At 35.8% G+C, this 19,628-nt stretch overlaps 2 protein-coding genes and 1 pseudogene across 4 annotated transcripts; 1 reads left to right on the top strand and 2 right to left on the bottom strand.

Annotated features, from left to right (window-relative positions):
- Positions 1-936: 936 nt before the first annotated feature.
- AT1G47860 lies at positions 937-10,530 on the bottom strand (annotated as a pseudogene; the record flags this gene model as incomplete). Its single annotated transcript has 1 exon — positions 937-10,530.
- Positions 2,370-4,534, bottom strand: AT1G47845 (hexokinase; the record flags this gene model as incomplete). Its single annotated transcript, NM_001333286.1, has 5 exons — positions 2,370-2,498; positions 2,575-2,656; positions 3,223-3,356; positions 3,481-3,576; positions 4,415-4,534. The coding sequence occupies 5 exons, from the start codon at positions 4,532-4,534 to the stop codon at positions 2,370-2,372; spliced, it is 561 nt and encodes a 186-aa protein (NP_001321727.1).
- A 4,426-nt stretch (positions 10,531-14,956) lies between the features above and the next one.
- ATE2F2 (winged-helix DNA-binding transcription factor family protein) lies at positions 14,957-18,069 on the top strand. Of its 2 annotated transcripts, none has more exons than NM_103684.3 (13): positions 14,957-15,430; positions 15,692-15,878; positions 15,990-16,049; positions 16,134-16,219; positions 16,419-16,507; positions 16,596-16,650; positions 16,819-16,871; positions 16,964-17,014; positions 17,094-17,142; positions 17,223-17,288; positions 17,375-17,445; positions 17,536-17,650; positions 17,743-18,069. In NM_103684.3, the coding sequence occupies exons 1-13, from the start codon at positions 15,197-15,199 to the stop codon at positions 17,815-17,817; spliced, it is 1,191 nt and encodes a 396-aa protein (NP_175222.1). In that variant the 5' UTR covers positions 14,957-15,196; the 3' UTR covers positions 17,818-18,069. The 2 variants fall into 2 exon arrangements, with proteins under 2 accessions (NP_175222.1, NP_001185166.1); NM_001198237.1 differs by having other exon boundaries at positions 15,017-15,430; positions 15,695-15,878; positions 17,743-18,032.
- Positions 18,070-19,628: the final 1,559 nt, after the last annotated feature.

Consider the following 19,628-nt stretch of genomic DNA (forward strand, 5'->3'; position numbering starts at 1 on the left):
TGTATATCCGATAAAAGATTTTCGGATACACACAAACACTAATAATAATATTCAAGTGTTTATAATTTGAAATTTTGGGTATGGATTTAGTATATTGTGAAAGTTTAAAGTAGGTTTAGTTTTGTAGTATTTTTGGGGAAAAAGTTAATAGTATTTTTTAGAAAGAAAACTAGTGATGGTATATTTGGAACAAAAACTCATTTAAGTGCTATTTATGAAAATTATCTTTAAATTTAAATAATTGCTTTGCTTTATGAACTTACAAATATCAGCAATTTTCGAATCATATCAAAGTAGATAATGGGTCGAATAAATATATTTTATACTAGTATTTGGGAAGTACAAAATATAATGTAACATTGCCCCTTGTAAGTAATTATATTAGAAAGTTATTGGAAATCAAACTTGAAAGAGTAAATTAATTCATCTCAACAAGAATAAACAAGTCAATACTAATTTAATTAATTTCATTAGTTTAATTAAATTAGAAAAATAAAATACATTTTTAATGATATTATCTTATATGTCAATGTATTATGTATAGAATGATTAAAATGTACTATAAACAAACAATAATTCAACTTTCAATAAATATTTAAAATTTAAAGTTCTACCGTGCTGCACAATAACGGGTTATGATCTAGCTCTATAGATATTTTTCCAAGACCGATATGTATGATTATAACATTGATTAGTCTTAAATCAAAACTTCTAAAGTCATTTAGAGTGTTTCATTTAGCAAATAGGGAAAGACTTTTATCCAAAATTATTTATCTTGTCATCAAGATTGTTCATTTTGGAAATTGTTCTGCCAAGACTTACTCATCTCTTCTAGTTTGTTGCTCGACTTGCTCCTCTGAACAATCTTAATTATATATATATAATGTACACAAACAAATGGACAAAAGTCATACTCATGAAGTAGAGGTTCAACGTTCAAGTACTATAAATAGAGTTAGTAGCAGCCAAAAGAGCAGCACCAAGCCCAGATACGTCTTTGGCATGTATGATCACAATGTAACTTCGATTATCGCCAAGAAGCTCGACTAGTGCTTCTTCCATATACTGTTGATACTGTGGGTAGTTCTCGTAGAGTGAACCGTCCATAGCCACAACGGTTCTTTTACCTGAATCCATTCTTTTGGTCTCTTCTTCAATCTTCTCCACAATTGCAACTATACCAGCTGTTAGGGGTTAGATTTGGGCTTGCTTTTCCCAAGGCCCAAATCCAAGTCAAAGGCCTAAGCAGAATGTTAAGTCAAGAGGGTAGGCTCGTCAAAACCCTGGAGGAATGCCCTACACGCAGAAGGCTATAAATACGGAATAGCATGTCTTGTCAAAGGAGATTCCAGGAGGACACTTAGAGACAAAGAGTAGCTCATCAGTTCGCCCGTCTCAAGCAGCTCGTCAGCTCACCCGTCCGAAGTATCTCGCGAGGAGGACACTTAGAGACAAAGAGTAGCTCATCAGTTCGCCCGTCTCAAGCAGCTCGTCAGCTCACCCGTCCGAAGTATCTCGCCAGGAGGACACTTAGAGACAAAGAGTAGCTCATCAGTTCGCCCGTCTCAAGCAGCTCGTCAGCTCACCCGTCCGAAGTATCTCGCCAGCCGGTCCGCCTCAAGTAGCTCATCAGTTCGCCCGTCGCAAGCAGCTTGTCAGCTCACCCGTCCGAAGTATCTCGCCAGCCGGTCCGTCTCAAGTAGCTTATCAGTTTGCCGGTCTCAAGCAGCTCGTCGGCTCACCCGTCCGAAGTATCTCGCCAGCCGGTCCGTCAAGTAGCTCATCCGTTCGCCCGTCTCAAGCAGCTCGTCAGCTCACCCGTCCGAAATATCTCGCCAGCCGGTCCGTCTCAAGTAGCTCATAGTTCACCCGTCTCGTCAGCCGGTCCGTCTCAAGTAGCTCATCCGTTCGCCCGTCTCAAGCAGCTCGTCAGCTCACCCGTCCGAAGTACCTCGTTTGCCCATCCATCTTGAGTAGCTCGTTTACTCGTCCGTCCGAAGTGTCTCGCCAACTTGCCCGCCCAAAGTAACTAACCTACTCGCACGTCTCGAGAAGCCATTCAACTCGTCACTTATCCGCCGGATCATCCCTAAAACTGCCTAACTCGACATACGACCTTCCTCCAGTAACGGCCTAGCTCGTTTATCGCGATATGAACTACGTGTGGCTTGATCCCTTTCTAAGGGTACGTAGGCAGCCTTTTACAAGGTTCAGCTATCAAGATCGTCTTCCGGCCTCAAACTCGTCTTTCATCTACAATCGGCTCGTTCTTACTCTATTTATGCTTGTTGAAGAAATCATCCTTTGTAATCCGTCCAATTCGCCTAAGTCGCGGGCTCGTCATTAATAGAAAGATTCTTCTTCCTTCCCTAGAGATCCCATTTTCGTACTTGTTTAATTCGTGCATTAACACCAGCTCCTGCTAGACGCCCTCCGCGTTTCACTACTGTGTCACACACTTCCACCACTCTCCTCCTTTCCTGCAGATTTGCCTCTACCTGTTTCCAATATCTTGATTAGTTTTATACAGTTTATCCACTCTCTAAATGTCATTATTTGTATATAACAACTTACCTCCAAAATGTTGTATAGGACTAATCCAACAGTCTGAAGATCATCTGTAGTGTCCTCTTGCATTTTGTTTAGATGCTCGGTCCTATACAAAATTTACACAAATATAATTAAAATTATCAGTTAGGAATTTTTTTAATTTCAAGTTTCAAAGGTCCTAAAAAGCAAAACACACGGCCACTTTGAGATAGTATTGATTTTAGGATATTTAATCTTAGGGATATAAGCATATAAACCAAAGCTGAACCAAAATGTTTGTATCAAAATGTGTTTGTGACCAAATTGATTTTCCTGGTTTAAAATCGTACTGAACCAACATCGAAACGTAACCAAAACCGATAAATCAAACTGAGCCAAAGAAATCAAAATACACTAAAGTTGAAAAAAATCCAATTGTTTTCGTTTAATAAACGAAATTGCAACAAATTGAAGAAACTGAAGTACACGTGTACAAGTGGTTATCATTTGGTTTCACTTTCTATTTTCTACAAATATAACCAAAACCAAAAATATTGAGCCGAAACAAAACCATAAACCAAACTGCACATTGACCGAACAAGTACTTGAGTGCAAATGGAATCGGATAAAGAATGTGAGAGAGAAGTACTTGAGTGCAAATGGAATCGGATAAAGAATGTGAGAGAGAAGTACTTGAGTGCAAAGGGTTTGGAGAGATTGCCGCCAGGAACGAATTGACCGAACAAGTCACTAGTTTCACACATTTGGAGCAAAACCCTCCTCACAATTTCACCAAGGTACATCCCTGAGACCATCTTCTCATATAACTTCATACACACACAAAACAGTAAAGTATAGTGAGACTTGTGGCAATAGACGGTAACAAAAAAAAAAAAAAAAAAAAAAAAAGACAAACATAAATGCATCTAAAGAAAGGATAAATTCTATTACATGTTCACCACGATTCGGGCTTTCCGCATCCATCTCTTGGTCAAAAATGGTCTGCGGAAGAACCTTAGAGAATCCTCCCCACTCAGTGTTTATGATCTGATTCCGAATGAAAACAGTTTTAAGCATTAGAACATTGACAAACCTAAGAGCAGCTCCATTGGGGTCTCTCACATAAGAGACTCCCCACTAGACTAGAAAAATAAAAAAAATGAGAAGAGAGTGTAGATACGTTTCTCCTTTAAAAACTCTGTAGAAACTATATCTACGTTTTCATCAAATGATTGGTTTAACAAATTAAAAAAATAATTAAATAACTAAATCATGTTAAAAATATTTACATTTTAATTTTGAGATATTCGAGTAAAAATAAAAATCTATACCACCGTGATTCCAGAAGAAGATTTCGCAGTCTTTCTGAAACTTGGTTAGTATAGGACACGTCGAAGCCGAGTTAGTTCGGACGGCCGACATCACGATGTAATTGGAGCGTCGAGAAGAGAAGGTAAAAGAGCCAATGGTTGGGGTGATAATAGGGGAAGCAAACATGAATGACATTGTCTAAGTTTGGTTCTGATTTGTAAGAAAGAAAATCTCAAAGTCAACTCTCTGCTACTTGCTTACTTTACTTGTTTGATTATTTCTCTCTTGTTGGGTTCAGGGGAAGAAGTAGTATTTTTGTTTTGTTTTTTTTTTACAAACAAGAAGGAGCAATTTCTAATTTTTTAAGTATCTGAACTTAATTTTTGTTTAGTTTCTCTTTAGATACGACTTTTTTTTTTTGTCAGATAATACGATTTATTTTGTCAGATAATACGAAAATTATGATGACCAATAAAAAATACAACAAAAATTAAGCATTTGTTTGTTGAACAATGTTGTTGCTATTTGAAGAAAAAACAAAATTTGTGTGGAAAATTTTAAGGGCGTATAGCACCATAAGTGGAATGTAATGCCTTCGTTTGATGCAATCGGTTTTAGTCATAGACTCATAGTGGTACAAGTATTCAAATGAAAACGGCATTTTCAAACGGCTTTTCGACAAAAACAAATCCATTATTAGAAATCAAGCGTCGTCGGAAAATCATATTTATATGGAAATTGTAAAAAATTACAAAAGGAATGTTATCGGAAACTCTTTACAAAATTTGTCGATATATCGACGAAAATTTTTGACAGAGTTTCGATTTTCAAATTTCTTTTGTCAATGTTATTTTTGTTAGAAAATTTGTCGAAAAATTATATACGACGTTCCAAAAAATTTGCCGATGGAATATATGGTAAAAAAAGTTGTCGGATTCCGACAAACAAGTAATCGGAATAATGTCATGGGAATTTTTTTGGAATATGGCGATGACTATAAAGCGTCATCATAAAATCAAGTATTCAAGAGGACAAATGGTGTTTATTGAAGATTCAGTGAAGGATAATTTATGACTTTTATTTGTTAAGCAATCAATGAAAGAGATTGGCTTTGACAAAGAATCAAAAATAGTTAAATAAAATTTAGAAATCATCTTTTGTAAAATAGAAAGTGATGGTGGATAGCCAAGCCAAGAATGCCAAGTTGAAACATGAGATTGGTGATGGATACCCAAACTTTGGATCTATCAAGGTTTTTTTCTTTTTGAAAGAATGTAAAATTTATATTCAAACAAAAAAACGTTATTACAAAAGATGCATCTGTTTCTCAGAAATTTTAGAGTGAAAATAGATAGAGGTGCAGAAAAGGTCTGAAAAAAAAAAAAAAAACAAAAATGAAGCTGAGGGAAGTAGATCATGAGGGGAGACGCGTGGAGAGCCATAACCTAAGGCAGTTGTCGTAGCTATGGTCACCAACGTCGTTTATAGAGCTGATTCTATTTCGCACGGTTTTGTCGATGAGTTTGATGAGTCTAGTGGTGGTGGAATGTGCTTCTCCGTGACGTCGTGCATTTCTTTCTCGCCAGACGTGATAGAGAGATGCTTGGAAGACGTAGCGAAACAGAAAGAGAGAGTCCTTTGACATTGTGGAGCTGCAGAGTAGAGCTAATAGGCGGTCCCAGTCAGTTGAGTACTCATGAGATAGGAGACGCCTTGTTAGATTATCCCAAATTGCAGTGGTGTAATGGCAAGAGAAGAATAAGTGATTTCTTGATTCTTCGACGTTGCCGCAGAGAACGCAATTGACTTGTTGTCCGGAATTCCACTTTTTGATCCGATCACCCGTGGATAATCTATCATGGATCGCAAGCCACAACAGGAAAGAGTATTTGGGTGTGTTGTATGAGAACCAAACACCCTTATACCATTGCCTATGCGTGTGAATAACCCGGATGTTGTGCCAAGTGACTTTTGTTATGAAACTTTGTCTGAAATTATCACCTGAGGATCGCCACAGAAAAATGTCTGGTGCCCCTGATCTCTCTCGTTGAAGAATACTCTGAATCTCTGCCTCTATCTTGTTGTAGATTGCAGTACGATGGTGTTTGGTCCTGTGAGAAGCCAAAACAGTCGCGACAGTAGCTGCTAACGGTATCCCCATGTCTATTGTTCTACGAGCATTTGTAACATCAACCAGTTGCCCTAGCTGTGACCAATTATCATACCAGAACGAAGTAGAGCTGCCACTTTTTATCTCAACCTTACACATAGATTTAGCCACATCTCTGTACTTAAGCAACTTCTTCCACATCCAAGACCCCAGACTAGAACGATCATTTGCGGACCAGAATGAGCCCTTCCGAATAATATAAGTCCAAACCCAATTAACCCACAAAGAAGACTGCCGAGAAACGAGTCTCCAAATCAGCTTCAAACAACTAACTTTATTTGCTTCCAAGAGAGATTTGATACCCAATCCTCCTTCTTGTTTCAGTTTACATAGCGAAGTCCATGTTATTTTTGCTTTCTTGGGGTTAAGCTCCGGTCCAGACCACAAGAAAGCAGAACATAGCTTCTCAATCTCTTTTATACATCCTGCTGGCAGCCTATATGCAGACATCCAAAAATTTGACAAACTTACAATCACGGAATTGATAAGAGCTAGACGTCCCGCATAGGAGAGGGAACGAGCTGTCCAAGAGCTTATCTTTGATCTCACTTTGTCAAGAAGAGGCGAATAGTCCGCAGTAGTCATCTGTTTCGTTAGAAGAGGAAGTCCCAAATAACGAACCGGTAACTGACCACTAGCGAACGGGAAAGCGGAGAGAATGTTATTTCTATTTAGCTCCGAAACTCCAGCAAGATAAAGGGTCGATTTCTCCAAACTTATGTGCAGCCCTGATTTACCCGCAAACTCCTTGAAAATATTGATAACTCCTTCAACTGATCTCTGCTGCCCATCAATGAACACCATTAAGTCATCCGCAAAACATAAGTGAGTTAGGCTGAGTTTCTTGCATTTAGGGTGATAGCCAATGTTTCGGTGAACTGCAGCTACATCAATCATATGAGACAGAACATTCATGCATATAACAAACAGGTATGGAGAGAGAGCACAACCTTGTCTCAGGCCTCTCTTACTACCAAAGAAACCCGCCAGCTCGCCGTTAACTTGGACAGAGAAAGTGGCTGTCGAGATACAGAGTTTTATCCAATGACAAAAATTTTCCGGGAAATTAAGAGCTTCTAACGTGTTCAACAGGAATTGCCATTGTACAGAATCAAATGCTTTCGATATATCGATTTTCATCGCACAACGAGGAGAGATTGAATCTTTGTGGTAGTCCTTGACTAACTCCGTAGCCAAAAGAACATTTTCTATCAAGAGCCTTTCTCTAACAAATGCAGATTGATTTTGGAGGATAAAGGTTGGCAGCATGACTTTAAGACGATTAGCTATAATTTTAGAGATTACCTTGTAAATCACGTTACAACATGAAATGGGACGGTAATCTCGCATCAAGGTAGCTTCATCTTTTTTCGGTATGAGCGCTAGGATTGTTGCATTGAGCCCTTTAGGAAGGAAACCTTTGATGAAAAAAGATTTGATTGCAGCGATGAAGTCTTGACCAGTGATTGACCAAGTCGCTTTAAAGAACTCACTTGTGTAACCGTCAGGACCCGGAAACTTGTTACTTGGCATCGCAAACAACACTTTTTGATTTTCTTCGGATGTTACCTCTCTAGTCAACATATCCTGATCTGTTGCAGAGCATCTAAAGGACATCAAGTTTTGCAACTCTTCAACTGTCATTCCCTGAAAATCAAGGTTGCCAGCAAGATCATACACATTTCCCTTCTTTATGCAACTTAATTTGCTCTTTCTATGGCAAATTTAGAGCCATCCTAGTGGATCATATGTGTTTAATCAATCGAAAGCATGATATTAAAAAGTCAACGTTAGAAAGTGTCGTATTTTGTAATATAGGTCAAATCGAAATCATAGATGAAAAAAAAAAAAAAACACGAATCTTTCACTCTTGACTAGGCCACACCACAACGAATCTTTCACTCTTGACTAGGCCATGAATCTACACAATTAATATGCTAAACTTTTTTTCCTAAATATTACAATCCACTACTTCACACATTCCACTAACAAACTTACAAATCCAAATCGTGTAAAGTGCAACTTTTTAAGGCTCGGAGACTTTGTAGATAACTACAAAGCAAGGAAGTATAGCTTTTGGATTATACACAACCAAGTCGTCAAGGTTTGTGTAGACCCCAGCGGCCCCCGCAACCGAATCATACGAGCCAGAACCACTTTCATCTTCCGGCACATCACTCTGCACGCGCCTCACTCTTCCCGCGATCACACGGCAAACAAGCATCGCCCTCCGCTGGTCAAAACACCTCAACGCATCGTGTGCTCTTCCACTGCTTGCAGTGGTCCTCACGCCCTTAATCTCCTCTTTTCCTTCACCATTGCCTACACGTACCGTTTTGGCGTGGAAGCCATGGCGGATAATGGTGCAAACGCGGCAGCCAGGGATGGCGGAGCAAATGGAGGTCGAGCCGCGTGAGCCGAGGGAGCAAGAAACTGTGGTGCAGTGGAAGCGGAGAAGCTCGTTGCCGTCGGCGGCGGACCGAGCCTCTTTTCTGGTAGAGGCATGTGCATGGGACTTGACTGCGTCGCGACAATCTTCAAACCGTTGGATCGTTCGTTGAGTGTTGTGGACTTTTAATATCCGTTCGATCTTGTAGATGGGACTGTCTTTACGTAACCAGCTAGATTTGAAGATGATGTCCACTATGTTTCTCCCTGAATCCTCTGGCCCCAACTCCGACACTGTAATCAAAATTAACTACATTACAAAAACATCTTCACATAGGTTTTTTTTTTTTGTCGATATAGAGATCAGAGATGGATATCCTTAAATTCACCACAACTAGAAGGAATCCAAGAATCATAAATTATTCTACAAAATCATTACAAAACGTTTTTATTTGAAATAATATTACATGGTCGATATAAATTTCCGTATGATTAATCCATCTAATAAGAGTATAAAAGCCTTTTAACAAAGGGAAAAAAAGACTAAAAGCTTATCATATATATTTTCATTTGGTTTGGTTTTGGTTTTGTTTTTCTTCAATTATATTTCATTTGCTCTATATCCATATAAATAAAAACTGAATATCATTTTGGTTAAGTATGATTAGGCTGTTTTTCTTTCCAAGCTAGTTCACTACTATATCTGCAAATTCCAAAATATATTTGGAAAAGCCACTAAACCGTTATTTCTTTTTTTGGTTGAAATTAATATTTTAAAACCCCTAGAGAAAAGAAAAATCAGAACCATTATAGAGTGATAGATTAATGATGTTGTTTGTCACCTAATATGTGATTTCGAGCTAAGATATTATAATTTTTGTACAATGAATCTGTAATAATAATATACGTATGCTGCTGCTGTACATAACTAAATACATATCCAAAAATGGCTGAAGGAAAAAAAAACATAAATCCAAAAACAACGACAGGACATGCCAGATTTATGGCCCCAATTACGAGATAAAGAAAACTAAAAGACGGACAATTGCTTACATTATTTAATTATTTCAAAAGTAATCAAAAAGAAAAATCCAAAAGAGGATACAAATCAAAATTTTATTTTTGATAAAAGATTTGTGTTAATTAAACCAAAACAGGTTTGAGTTAAATTGAACTTTATATGTCTGCTTTATCAACTTTTTTTTTTATGTCTGATCCAAAAGGGGAAATAGATTTTAAAAATTGCCTTAGAAAGAAGAATTTTTTTTTATGTCTGATGTATAACGGCATAATACCTACTAGTGCCCACATATTTTTATGGATTTTGATCTATGTTATCAAATGTAATATATATACAAGTTTTACTACTTTCATACAAAAAGATATATACAATTAAGTGATGCATACCAGCGTGACGAACTGCTTGATGATGCTCCAATGATTCAAGCTTAGGGAAGACCTCCCCACACTGTGGACATGCACATATTCTTGGTGCTATTGGATACCTAATTATATAAACGAAGCATTATTAACTATTAATCTCTCTTATTTTTCTTTGTAATATGAGATGCAAGTATTTCACATAATAATTATTCATATTTAAAGTAAGATAAAAATATCAAGAACCTGCTTGGATCAACAATCATGTGACACTCATAGCAACCTGAGAGGTTTCTGAAGTGCATAGCTTTGGAAGTTGAATATGACGTGTAAGCGCCACAACCGTTGGATCTAACCGATGAAGAAGATCCACGGGTACTAATGGGTTTTCGGGTCAACAACCGGGTATCTTGTCCAAGATTGCTACTCTCAGGGGAGTGATCGGAGCGGTGAATCACACGGGCATTACCGTAAATAACATCACTAAACTTACAAAGAGAGGAGCCACAAGATGATGACGTAATCTTTGATGGTTCGTGCACTCGTGGCCCTTCGATTTGTTTGCAACTCAAAAGGTTCTTTATCTGGCTCCATGACGACGATGATGATGTTGATGGTACCGTCTTCTGCTTTATCTTTTGCGTTTGAGGCGGTGGTTGGGACGTTTTCTTGTTTCTGTTCTTCTTCTTTGTGTCTGAAGATAAACGCGTTTGCGAACGGGTTTGTTCCGGTATGAAAGGGAGAGGAGCCATAGAAAAAGAGAATGTTGAAGACAGTGCAAATTAGATTACAATGTCGTTAATATATAGAATAAACGATAAAGAAGAAAGAGAAGATAGATAGAGAGTCTTTGTTGTTTTGCTTGTGTTTTTGGTGGGAAAGGATCCGAGAAGAAAAAGTGATCGAGTGGGATCAAACTCTTCTTATAACTAATCCATACATATATATAGAGTTTGGTTTATTTTTAACGTACACTTTGATGCAATATTTATTTAATAGTCATAAGCATATAGTATTTGATGGTTTTTTACTTGCATCCAACCATACAAAATGTTGACACAGATCCAGATTTAGATTTTGGTGTATAATGGCGTATACACTCGTCGTAATATATAAAAATTAATTGATTATTATTGGAGTAGGTGATATCAACTGCAAACATTTATATGATTCTTTGATTATTTTAAAAACGTATGCATATTAGTTATGTAGTGGAGTTGGCCACCTTTATGTTTGTCTTCTTGTTTCTCCATGTTCTTAGGACTAATGCAAAGACAGTATCCCCTAAAGTACTCCAAATACCCTAAAGAAGTCTAAATTGAATTAGCATATCAGTAAGATTTGTTTTCCAAACTTACCTTAGAAAAAAATAAATCCAAAATTATCTCACAACTTTAGATTTAGAAAAGTAATAATAGAATTTTTTTTTTTTTTTTTGGACAATGAAAAACAATTGTGGGAGATCACTCTCCTTGATTACCTAATAATTAGTCTTTGTGGATAATGTCTTCAATGTACCAGCAATGTTTTATCAAATTTTCACAGAATTTATCTATAAGAATATATCAACTAATTGACTTCAATAAATACAGAAAAACTGCACCAGTATCTACAAACTATATAGACGATTACTCAAGCTCTCCACTAAACATTTCAAGTTTTATAGCATTATAAATATATTTGTATGCTAAAAATCAAAATTGACCCAAAAAATCATGGAATTATACTAAAGTGAAACTGGCTAAACATATACGGAACAGTACTTTAGTTTATTGCAAATACATGCATGCAACTCGGTATTTTCATCACATATTATCCTTATCTTATTCATCATTTGCGAACGACTTTAAAGTTACTTTCTATTAAAATCAAAAGGGTAAACGTACTTTACCAGCTAGCTTGATATTCAAGAGTATATTATGCCATATAAAGACATGGTGAACATGTACTGTATATGACTGAAATGTTATATTAGTGTACATAAGTTCTCACTCCCCATCTAATTGAAATTATATAAATCTAGCTTGTAAGAAATGAGTAAATCTTAATATTATCCAGTATTTCACTATATAAATATGATATGCTCAATACTTATTATCTAATTAGACCAAATTAGACTAGTAGTAATTGCATACTTATATATGTATGACTGATCCATAATATTCAAAAGGGAAATGTGACATGGAAATTAAAAGTTCAAAATCTTTATCATAATAAAAATGTAATGGTTGAAAATATAGGTTCTCCTGTGTTGTTAATAGTTCGATATATAAAACTTGAAATGTTTTTTTAAATGGTCCAAAATATACCTAATGTTTTTTTTTTTTGGTAATGCCTAAAAAGTCTTTGGTGATAAAGAAAAAAGTATAAGATACTCGGAGTAGAAGGTGCGGTAGAAGCTAAAGTTCAAGTAGGAGAAGCCAAGACATCAGCACATAAACATCGAGATCATAAAGTTACACATAGTGGCCCTCGTGATATTGCCGCAAAACATGGCCTCTTCTCTCACATGTCTTACCTTTATTCGCTTTGTCCTCTACTCTCTCAACGTAGATCCCTTTTCCGTATATACTTATGTTTATTTTTGTAATGTATTATACAACAAATACGCACACATGCCGGCCACTAATGTACATGCATTTATACATGTGTCCACTTCGTTCCACGGAGCGGAAAAAGAAAAGTTATGTAGGATATTTGTCTAACAACGACTATGCGAACAATTACAAATACATAATTTTTCCAACGCACTATATTGAGTCAAGAGTAGTTATAAATCAATGATCCCAATAATCAAAACTGAATTCAATTCAAAAGAGGTCTAATTGATGAACTTCTATAATGATTTCAAAGCTTCACTAATATTAATGTAGGATACGGAAAAATATATAGTAGTAAATATTATTATATCTACATTTTTTTGCAGCTATTTTGTAAAATAAATCCTGTAGTTAGAACTTATTTACAATTGTTGCCACTGGCTTTTAATTATTGTTTTTTCTGGCAATAAATTGATTAACAAACGAAAAATATTCCAAATGTATTCCAATCCATATATCACGCAGATTTCTCCAAAATTTAAACTAGATTTCGGCAACTATTTAAAACAAAAAATATTTGACAAACCAAAATACAATTGCAATCTCTTAAAATGAGCAAAACACACCTAAATACATTTCTTATCAATTCACTAAATCTTATTTCTCCAAAATTTGAACTAGATTTTGACAACTATTTAAAACAAAAATTTGTTTAACAAACTAAAATACAATTGCAATCCTGTAAAATATTTATTTTAATTATTTATTTAAATTAGCGGTGTACGTCTTTTTTTTTTATAGGACAGGTTTGGCGAGACGGGTTTGGAAGAACGTTACTTAATAAGAATTATAAAATATAAAATAAAAATATTTTATAGATAGATATAATTTTCAAACTTTTATATATACTAATTTTAAAAAAAAAAATCTTCATGGTGTACTACGGGTTAAAATCTAATAGTTGTAGAAAACTCTTAAGCCTAAGGAAGTTAATTACCTAAATGGTAGGAGTTATAATAAAAATAACTTCTTACCAAAAAAACAACGTTAGATAACTTGTAAGATCACTTTTAGAGGCTATAAATTCCTCCTCACCTTTTCTTTTGTATAAAAGTAGAAAAAAGGAACCAAAGTAAACAAATAAAAATGCTATCGACTATTGTAAATTCTTTTTTAGTGTTTCCATATTTTTTTCATTTTTTATTTACTGTTTTTTTCTTACTGCACCATGACAAGTGAAGTAGATTTCGCGTTAGTGCACTTGAAATTTAGGACAACAAAAATGCAACTAGACAAACTTTTTCTGTATGAATATCTAGACGAACTTACATTTATATGGATAATCTTGTTTTGTTTGTTTGTCACAGTTAAACTAAAATATAATATAATTTTTCTGATCCATGGCTACAATAAATTTTAAAAATGTGGATAATATGTCTTCACAAATATTTTTCTAAATAAAATACTCTTTCTTTTTTTTGGCTAAAAAGTTGTCACATGCCATAGGGACGAAAATGTGTGTTTTACATTGTTTGGTACACCAATGTTTCAGTCTCTCAGATCTAAACTAATGGAAATTACGTTGATTTAAGCCATCATGATATCATGAAGGGATTTTTTCTCGTCATATTTGTCCAGTTTTACGAAAACAAGTTAAGGTATCAAACTTATGCGATACGAAAACTCTTTGAAATAACTCAATTATATTTACATTCCTTTAATATGTTTTGTTTATTCAAAATCATGATTAATTAATTCAGTATTTTGAATTCCTATTTTTGTTACATGATGCAATTGGTAATAATACAATGAAAAAAAAAACAGTCCCTTGTGTAGCGCTATACACCAAGTTTGTGTGTTTGTCGTCAATGCACCCATCGCTTCCTTATAACCTAATATAGGTTTTGATTGGTAACCACTTTACAAAACGGTACTAAGCGTTACAAAGTTTTACTCTTAGTTTATTGTACAGCTTAATACCTGTAGTAGAGTTAACAACTTTTGGTTACCAATCAGACCCATAAACATATATTAAGATAGACAAAAAAACATATATACATATATAGTACGACTTCATAAAAGATGGTATAATTTTCACATAATTTGATATTAATTAGATATCACTTACTCAAGTACTCAACTATGCAGAAGCACTCTTCATTCTTCAATTGTTTTTATGAAAATATTAAAGAAAAAAAGCTAGAAAAATGATACCAGAGAAACAAAATGAATCATGGGTTTAGAAATTCATTCTAATTTCTACCTTTTGGCAAAGACCATGAACTCTAAACTACTTTTTGGTATGATAACTGGACCAAATTTGGGCCGTTCATAGAGTTTATTGGTGCAGATGGACCTCGGAGATTAGGACTCCCCTGTAAACTCAATCTAGCAATGCCGAGACTCCGTATTTATAGATTCGTGAACCATGAATGTCGATCATTAACATAAAGCTACAAAGTATGAAGCTCTAGAAGATATGTAAACGTCGTAACATTATTAAGCCCAATTCAAGCCCAAGACCAAGCCCAAGACCAAGCCCAACAAATAGTCAAAAGAGTAAAATAATAAGCGGAAGAAGTTAGGCGGGGCTTAGGCAGAATTCGAAACTCTCTCCAACTTCTTTCGCCCACCGCTCTTTTAACATAATTCCAATATTTCTTTCTTATATTAATCTTTTTAATACAACAAAAAGACACTTTTACCCTTCCTCTTCTTCCCGCTGTTTCCTCTCTTCTCTCTCCATCTTTTTCTCCATCTTCCCTCTTCTCCTTCTTCATCTTCCCCCACAAAAACCTAAATCACGATTCTCCAAAATCGCTTCAAAAAATCACTCTAAATCCCATCTTCTCTACCACCGGAGATACACCGCCGTTACATGGCCGCGACATCAAACTCAGGCGAAGATCCGACTCTCTCTTACCATCACCGATCTCCTTTTCGCTTCGAATTACTTCAATCTATCTCTTCCTCTGATCCTCGTTACTCTTCTCTAACTCCTTCTTCAACGAATCGACCTTTCTCAGTCTCTCAATCGCTTCCGAATTCACAACTGTCTCCTCTAATTTCACCTCACTGGGACGATTCTTACTCTCAAATCACTCAGAAAGTTGTGAGTCTCTTCGTTTACTCAAGTCCTCGTAGATTCCTTCTTTGATTTTGATTCCATTTCCGAACTTGATTTTGCGATAGCTAGGTTTAATTCTGATTCCCAAATTTCGCGAAAACAAAAATTGAATGAAGTTTGGTTTCATTAAGGGAAACTTAATCCAAAATTGGATCTCTAGCTTTCAATTCTCTAATCTCAATTTGCGAATTTAGATTCGTTTTGGTGATTGTAATGCTATTGAGTTGATCTTTTCTTAATTTGCAGCAGAAGAGTAGAAAGAATCATCGAATTCAGCTTGGATCTATTGCCAACATGTCTGGAGGAGAAAGCATAGATATAGCTAAAGTAATAGTGAAACAAGAGTCGTCTCCTCAAAATGTTAAACGTGTATACAACAAGTCAAAGGGTGGTACTAAACTGTTAAAGGCTGGGAAACGAATGGCGAATGGCGGTATCTGCTTTTTCTGATCAATCTCTTTGGCTAGCTCTTAGAATGTGATATGTATTGAAAATAAGAATCTGTTTGTATTCAGCATTGTTGTGAATGAGTTTTTTTGTGCAGAAGTGCAAAATGGTGGCTTAAATGGAGCTAGTATTAACTGCCGTTATGACAGTTCTTTAGGTAACTAATAGTTCTGTTTACTAAGGTTCATGTTTGTATGGAGATAACAACTGTAATTGTATCGGTGTCTCTTTTGTTTGATAGGGTTGTTGACAAAAAAATTCGTGAAGTTGATCCAGGAAGCTGAGGATGGAACACTTGACCTTAACTATTGTGCAGTTGTTTTGGAGGTATGCTAAATGTATCTTAATATTTAAGTTAAAAATGTATGTCTCAACTCGTAGAAGATCTAATTAAGAACGTGGACTAAAAAGATCACTCACCTTTATAACCCTTGCCTTAACTGTTTGATATCTCCCTAGTTATCTTCATCAGCTTGTTAGGATCTCCTCTTATGTGCTTACGTGTTCCTGCGATCCCTCTTAACAGGTACAAAAAAGAAGGATATATGATATTACAAATGTCCTTGAAGGAATTGGATTGATAGAGAAAACTACAAAGAATCATATCCGCTGGAAGTAAGTACACAAATTTTTTCTTTCTTGGATACATTGCAGCGTATATAGCTTGAGTTCGTCTGACTTTGTGTATGCGCTATTGATGCAGGGGTGCTGACAATCTTGGACAAAAGGACCTGGGAGATCAAATTTCTAGGCTTAAGGTTCATTGTGACAAGCATTTTCACGTGTTTTCTTTGTCGTAGAACTTACTGCTATGCAAATAATCTGTCAAATTCATGATTTCATTATTTTTCTGTCTTATAGTTTATTTCACACAGTTATTTTCAAATTCCCCATTACTGACCGGTTACATATCTACGTATTTTCAGTCAGAAGTAGAGAGTATGCAATCTGAGGAAAGCAGGTTGGATGATCTTATAAGGTTGGTTGCTTGTGTTCTTATATTATGTTTGGAGACTTATCCATTGTTCCTTTCCCACATGGTTTGAAGATCATCATGTTATGTATCTCCAGGGAACGACAAGAAGCTCTCAGATCCTTGGAGGAAGATGACTACTGTAGAAGGTATTCGTCAGTTTATTTGAGTTTCATCTTTTTGTATATACACGAGAGTGTTGCTAAGATCAATGATGGAAATAAACAGGTACATGTTTATGACGGAGGAAGATATAACGAGTCTCCCACGGTTTCAGGTCCTCCCCAACTAGTTCTTGAAAATCATCTTATGTTTTCCTCAGTTATTTAACATACTAAACTGGTAGTCCTTATACAGAACCAGACATTACTAGCAATTAAAGCTCCTACAGCTAGTTACATCGAAGTTCCAGATCCTGATGAGGTGAGCGTTTTTAATGCTTTCATATTTGCTGTACAGTTGTAATATAATGTGTCACAAAGTAAAGCATCTGTTTTTGTTCACGATAGATGAGTTTTCCGCAACAGTACCGGATGGTGATTAGGAGTAGAATGGGGCCGATTGATGTCTATCTTTTAAGGTACTTAGTTACACATTCCACTCTCTGTGTCTGGTCTTATCTATATATTTGTCAGTCAGTGTTAATAACTGGGAACAAACATGATCGCAGCAAATACAAAGGAGACAGTGCGGAAACAAGCGACAAGTTGGGTAATGAGTCTGATCAAAAAGCTCCAGTTGGAGTAGACACTCCTTCCTTGAAAATAGTAACTTCAGATACTGATGTAAGTATTTAGATCCACTGATATGGGTTTTGGGATCAGTCTCGCATTTCGTATGTTGCGATTAAGTTGAATTTTTGGTTGTGTATTGCCAGTTAAAAGCAGATTACTGGTTCGAGTCAGATGCAGAGGTGAGCCTCACAGATTTATGGAGCAACTTCAACAGCTGAGAAACAAAGTTGTTTGAAACCTCAAATTCCCAATTACTAGGATGAGGATGAATTTTCTGTTACATTTTACTACCCCTTTTGAGCCTGAAATCCTAATAGATTTTTTTCCTTATAAAAATAAAAGATGCAATATTTTAAGGTCATTCAAGGGATGTGGCAATTATGTGAAAAAACTTGTACTCTAATTAGATATATAATTATACTTAATGGCCTTTTGCATGTCAATGCATACATCTGTTTTTGTAACATGTGTTTATAATGAACTTTGAAATTAATCTTTTTGACACTTTGGGTCCATAGGTTACAATTTGCATGTTCAAACAGAAACAAAGCATCATTTACGAACCACCTGATTTGGACAATATCAAACGTTACTTCTGTCAGAATCATGTCAAAAAACGAATGGTTCCAAATTGAAAACTAGTTAATCTCTCATCTTGTTACATTTAGTTTCAAAGCTCGAAGTCTTGAACGCTAGTAGAGAAAAATATCTTGTGGAAAAGAAGTATCAACTTTACAAAGCTTGATGTCATTCATGAGTTAGATCATATCATGTTTGATGTCATTCATGAGTTAATCATGACCACATTGGACATTGATATCTTGGTGGATCCCTAAATATGGTGCTTGTTTGGATCCCAAGCAATACTTTTCGTTAAATGGCATAACTCTTGCCTAGAAGTAACTGCCTAAAACAGTAAAACGTACCCTAAAAAAAAAGGAATGCCTTTCAGAGGATAATTTTCCTAATATACATTGTTGGATATAATTCTGCTATATAAACTCACCCACACACGAGAAGATTGAAAGCGACTCAAAAATCAAGAACATCGAACAACGTCGTTTTGCCGCTGACTACCATCTCAAACGATTCCCAAACAAATGGCTCAGTTCACTACAACAATATCGTTTTGACCGAGATTCTTGATTTTTTTTTATATACAAACTTTTATGGTAATTTTATTGTTGAAAATCATGGCTAAGCATTATTGGAATAGAAGCAAAACTCAAATATAGCCTGTCAAATAAGAGAAGGTATAGAGCAGATTCGTTGATACATCATAGAAGAAGAGGTAGTGAACAAAAATTTTCTACCTCGCCAAGTCAGTTTTGCTCCTTTTTTGTTTTTGTTTTTGGCTCATATTCAAACTTTAAAAATGCAATGTTGACGTTTCTTCTAGGTTGGAATTGGACAGAGGACAACTTGGTAATGTTTGTACCGAGGTTTTAACAATAAGTAACTAAGGAGTTTGAGGAGAACGGAGTAGATTTTTTATTAACGATGAAGGAGAACAATAAAATTACAGAACGAAAAACCAAAAATGCAGAACGGAGAACCGAAAGTACATAACGGAAAATCAGGAAATATATAATGGAGAACCAAAAGGACAAAACGGAGAACCGAACGTACAGAATGAGAAACCTGAAAATACAGAACAGAGAACCGAACGTACAGAACGGAAAACCAGAAAGTAAAAGATAAAGAGCTAGACAACAATTCTCTCTTAAATTCTACGAATAATAACTTTAAGTCTGAATCCCTTTTCTCAATAGTGTCTTCTACTATTATAGGTGACCTAAAATTTCCTTTGTCTCTCTTGCGATTTCTCCTTTTTATCCCTTCGAATATGTCGAGTTAAGCCGAACCAAGATGGGCCGAGCTGATATATCACTGGGCCAAGCAGAATTTTTGTTGGGCCGAGCCGTTGCCATGATGGGTCATTGTTCTGATGGGCTGTTTTTCCATGTTAGCAACTTGTTTGACTTAATTAATCTTTGTTTGGGCCAAATTAGGCATGGAAGGCAAAGCC

The sequence above is a fragment of the Arabidopsis thaliana genome (assembly GCF_000001735.4).
Source record: "Arabidopsis thaliana chromosome 1 sequence".
NCBI classification, from domain to species: domain Eukaryota; kingdom Viridiplantae; phylum Streptophyta; class Magnoliopsida; order Brassicales; family Brassicaceae; genus Arabidopsis; species Arabidopsis thaliana.

What these genes read in the sequence shown, in the direction of transcription:
- ATE2F2 (NM_103684.3), top strand. Translation starts at nt 15,197, where the DNA reads ATGGCCGCGACATCAAACTCAGGCGAAGATCCGACTCTCTCTTACCAT. An exon ending in CCGTTATGACAGTTCTTTAG is followed by an intron (nt 16,050 to 16,133) that starts GTAACTAATAGT and finishes TTTGTTTGATAG; the next exon opens with GGTTGTTGACAAAAAAATTC. An exon ending in AAGTTCCAGATCCTGATGAG is followed by an intron (nt 17,289 to 17,374) that starts GTGAGCGTTTTT and finishes TGTTCACGATAG; the next exon opens with ATGAGTTTTCCGCAACAGTA.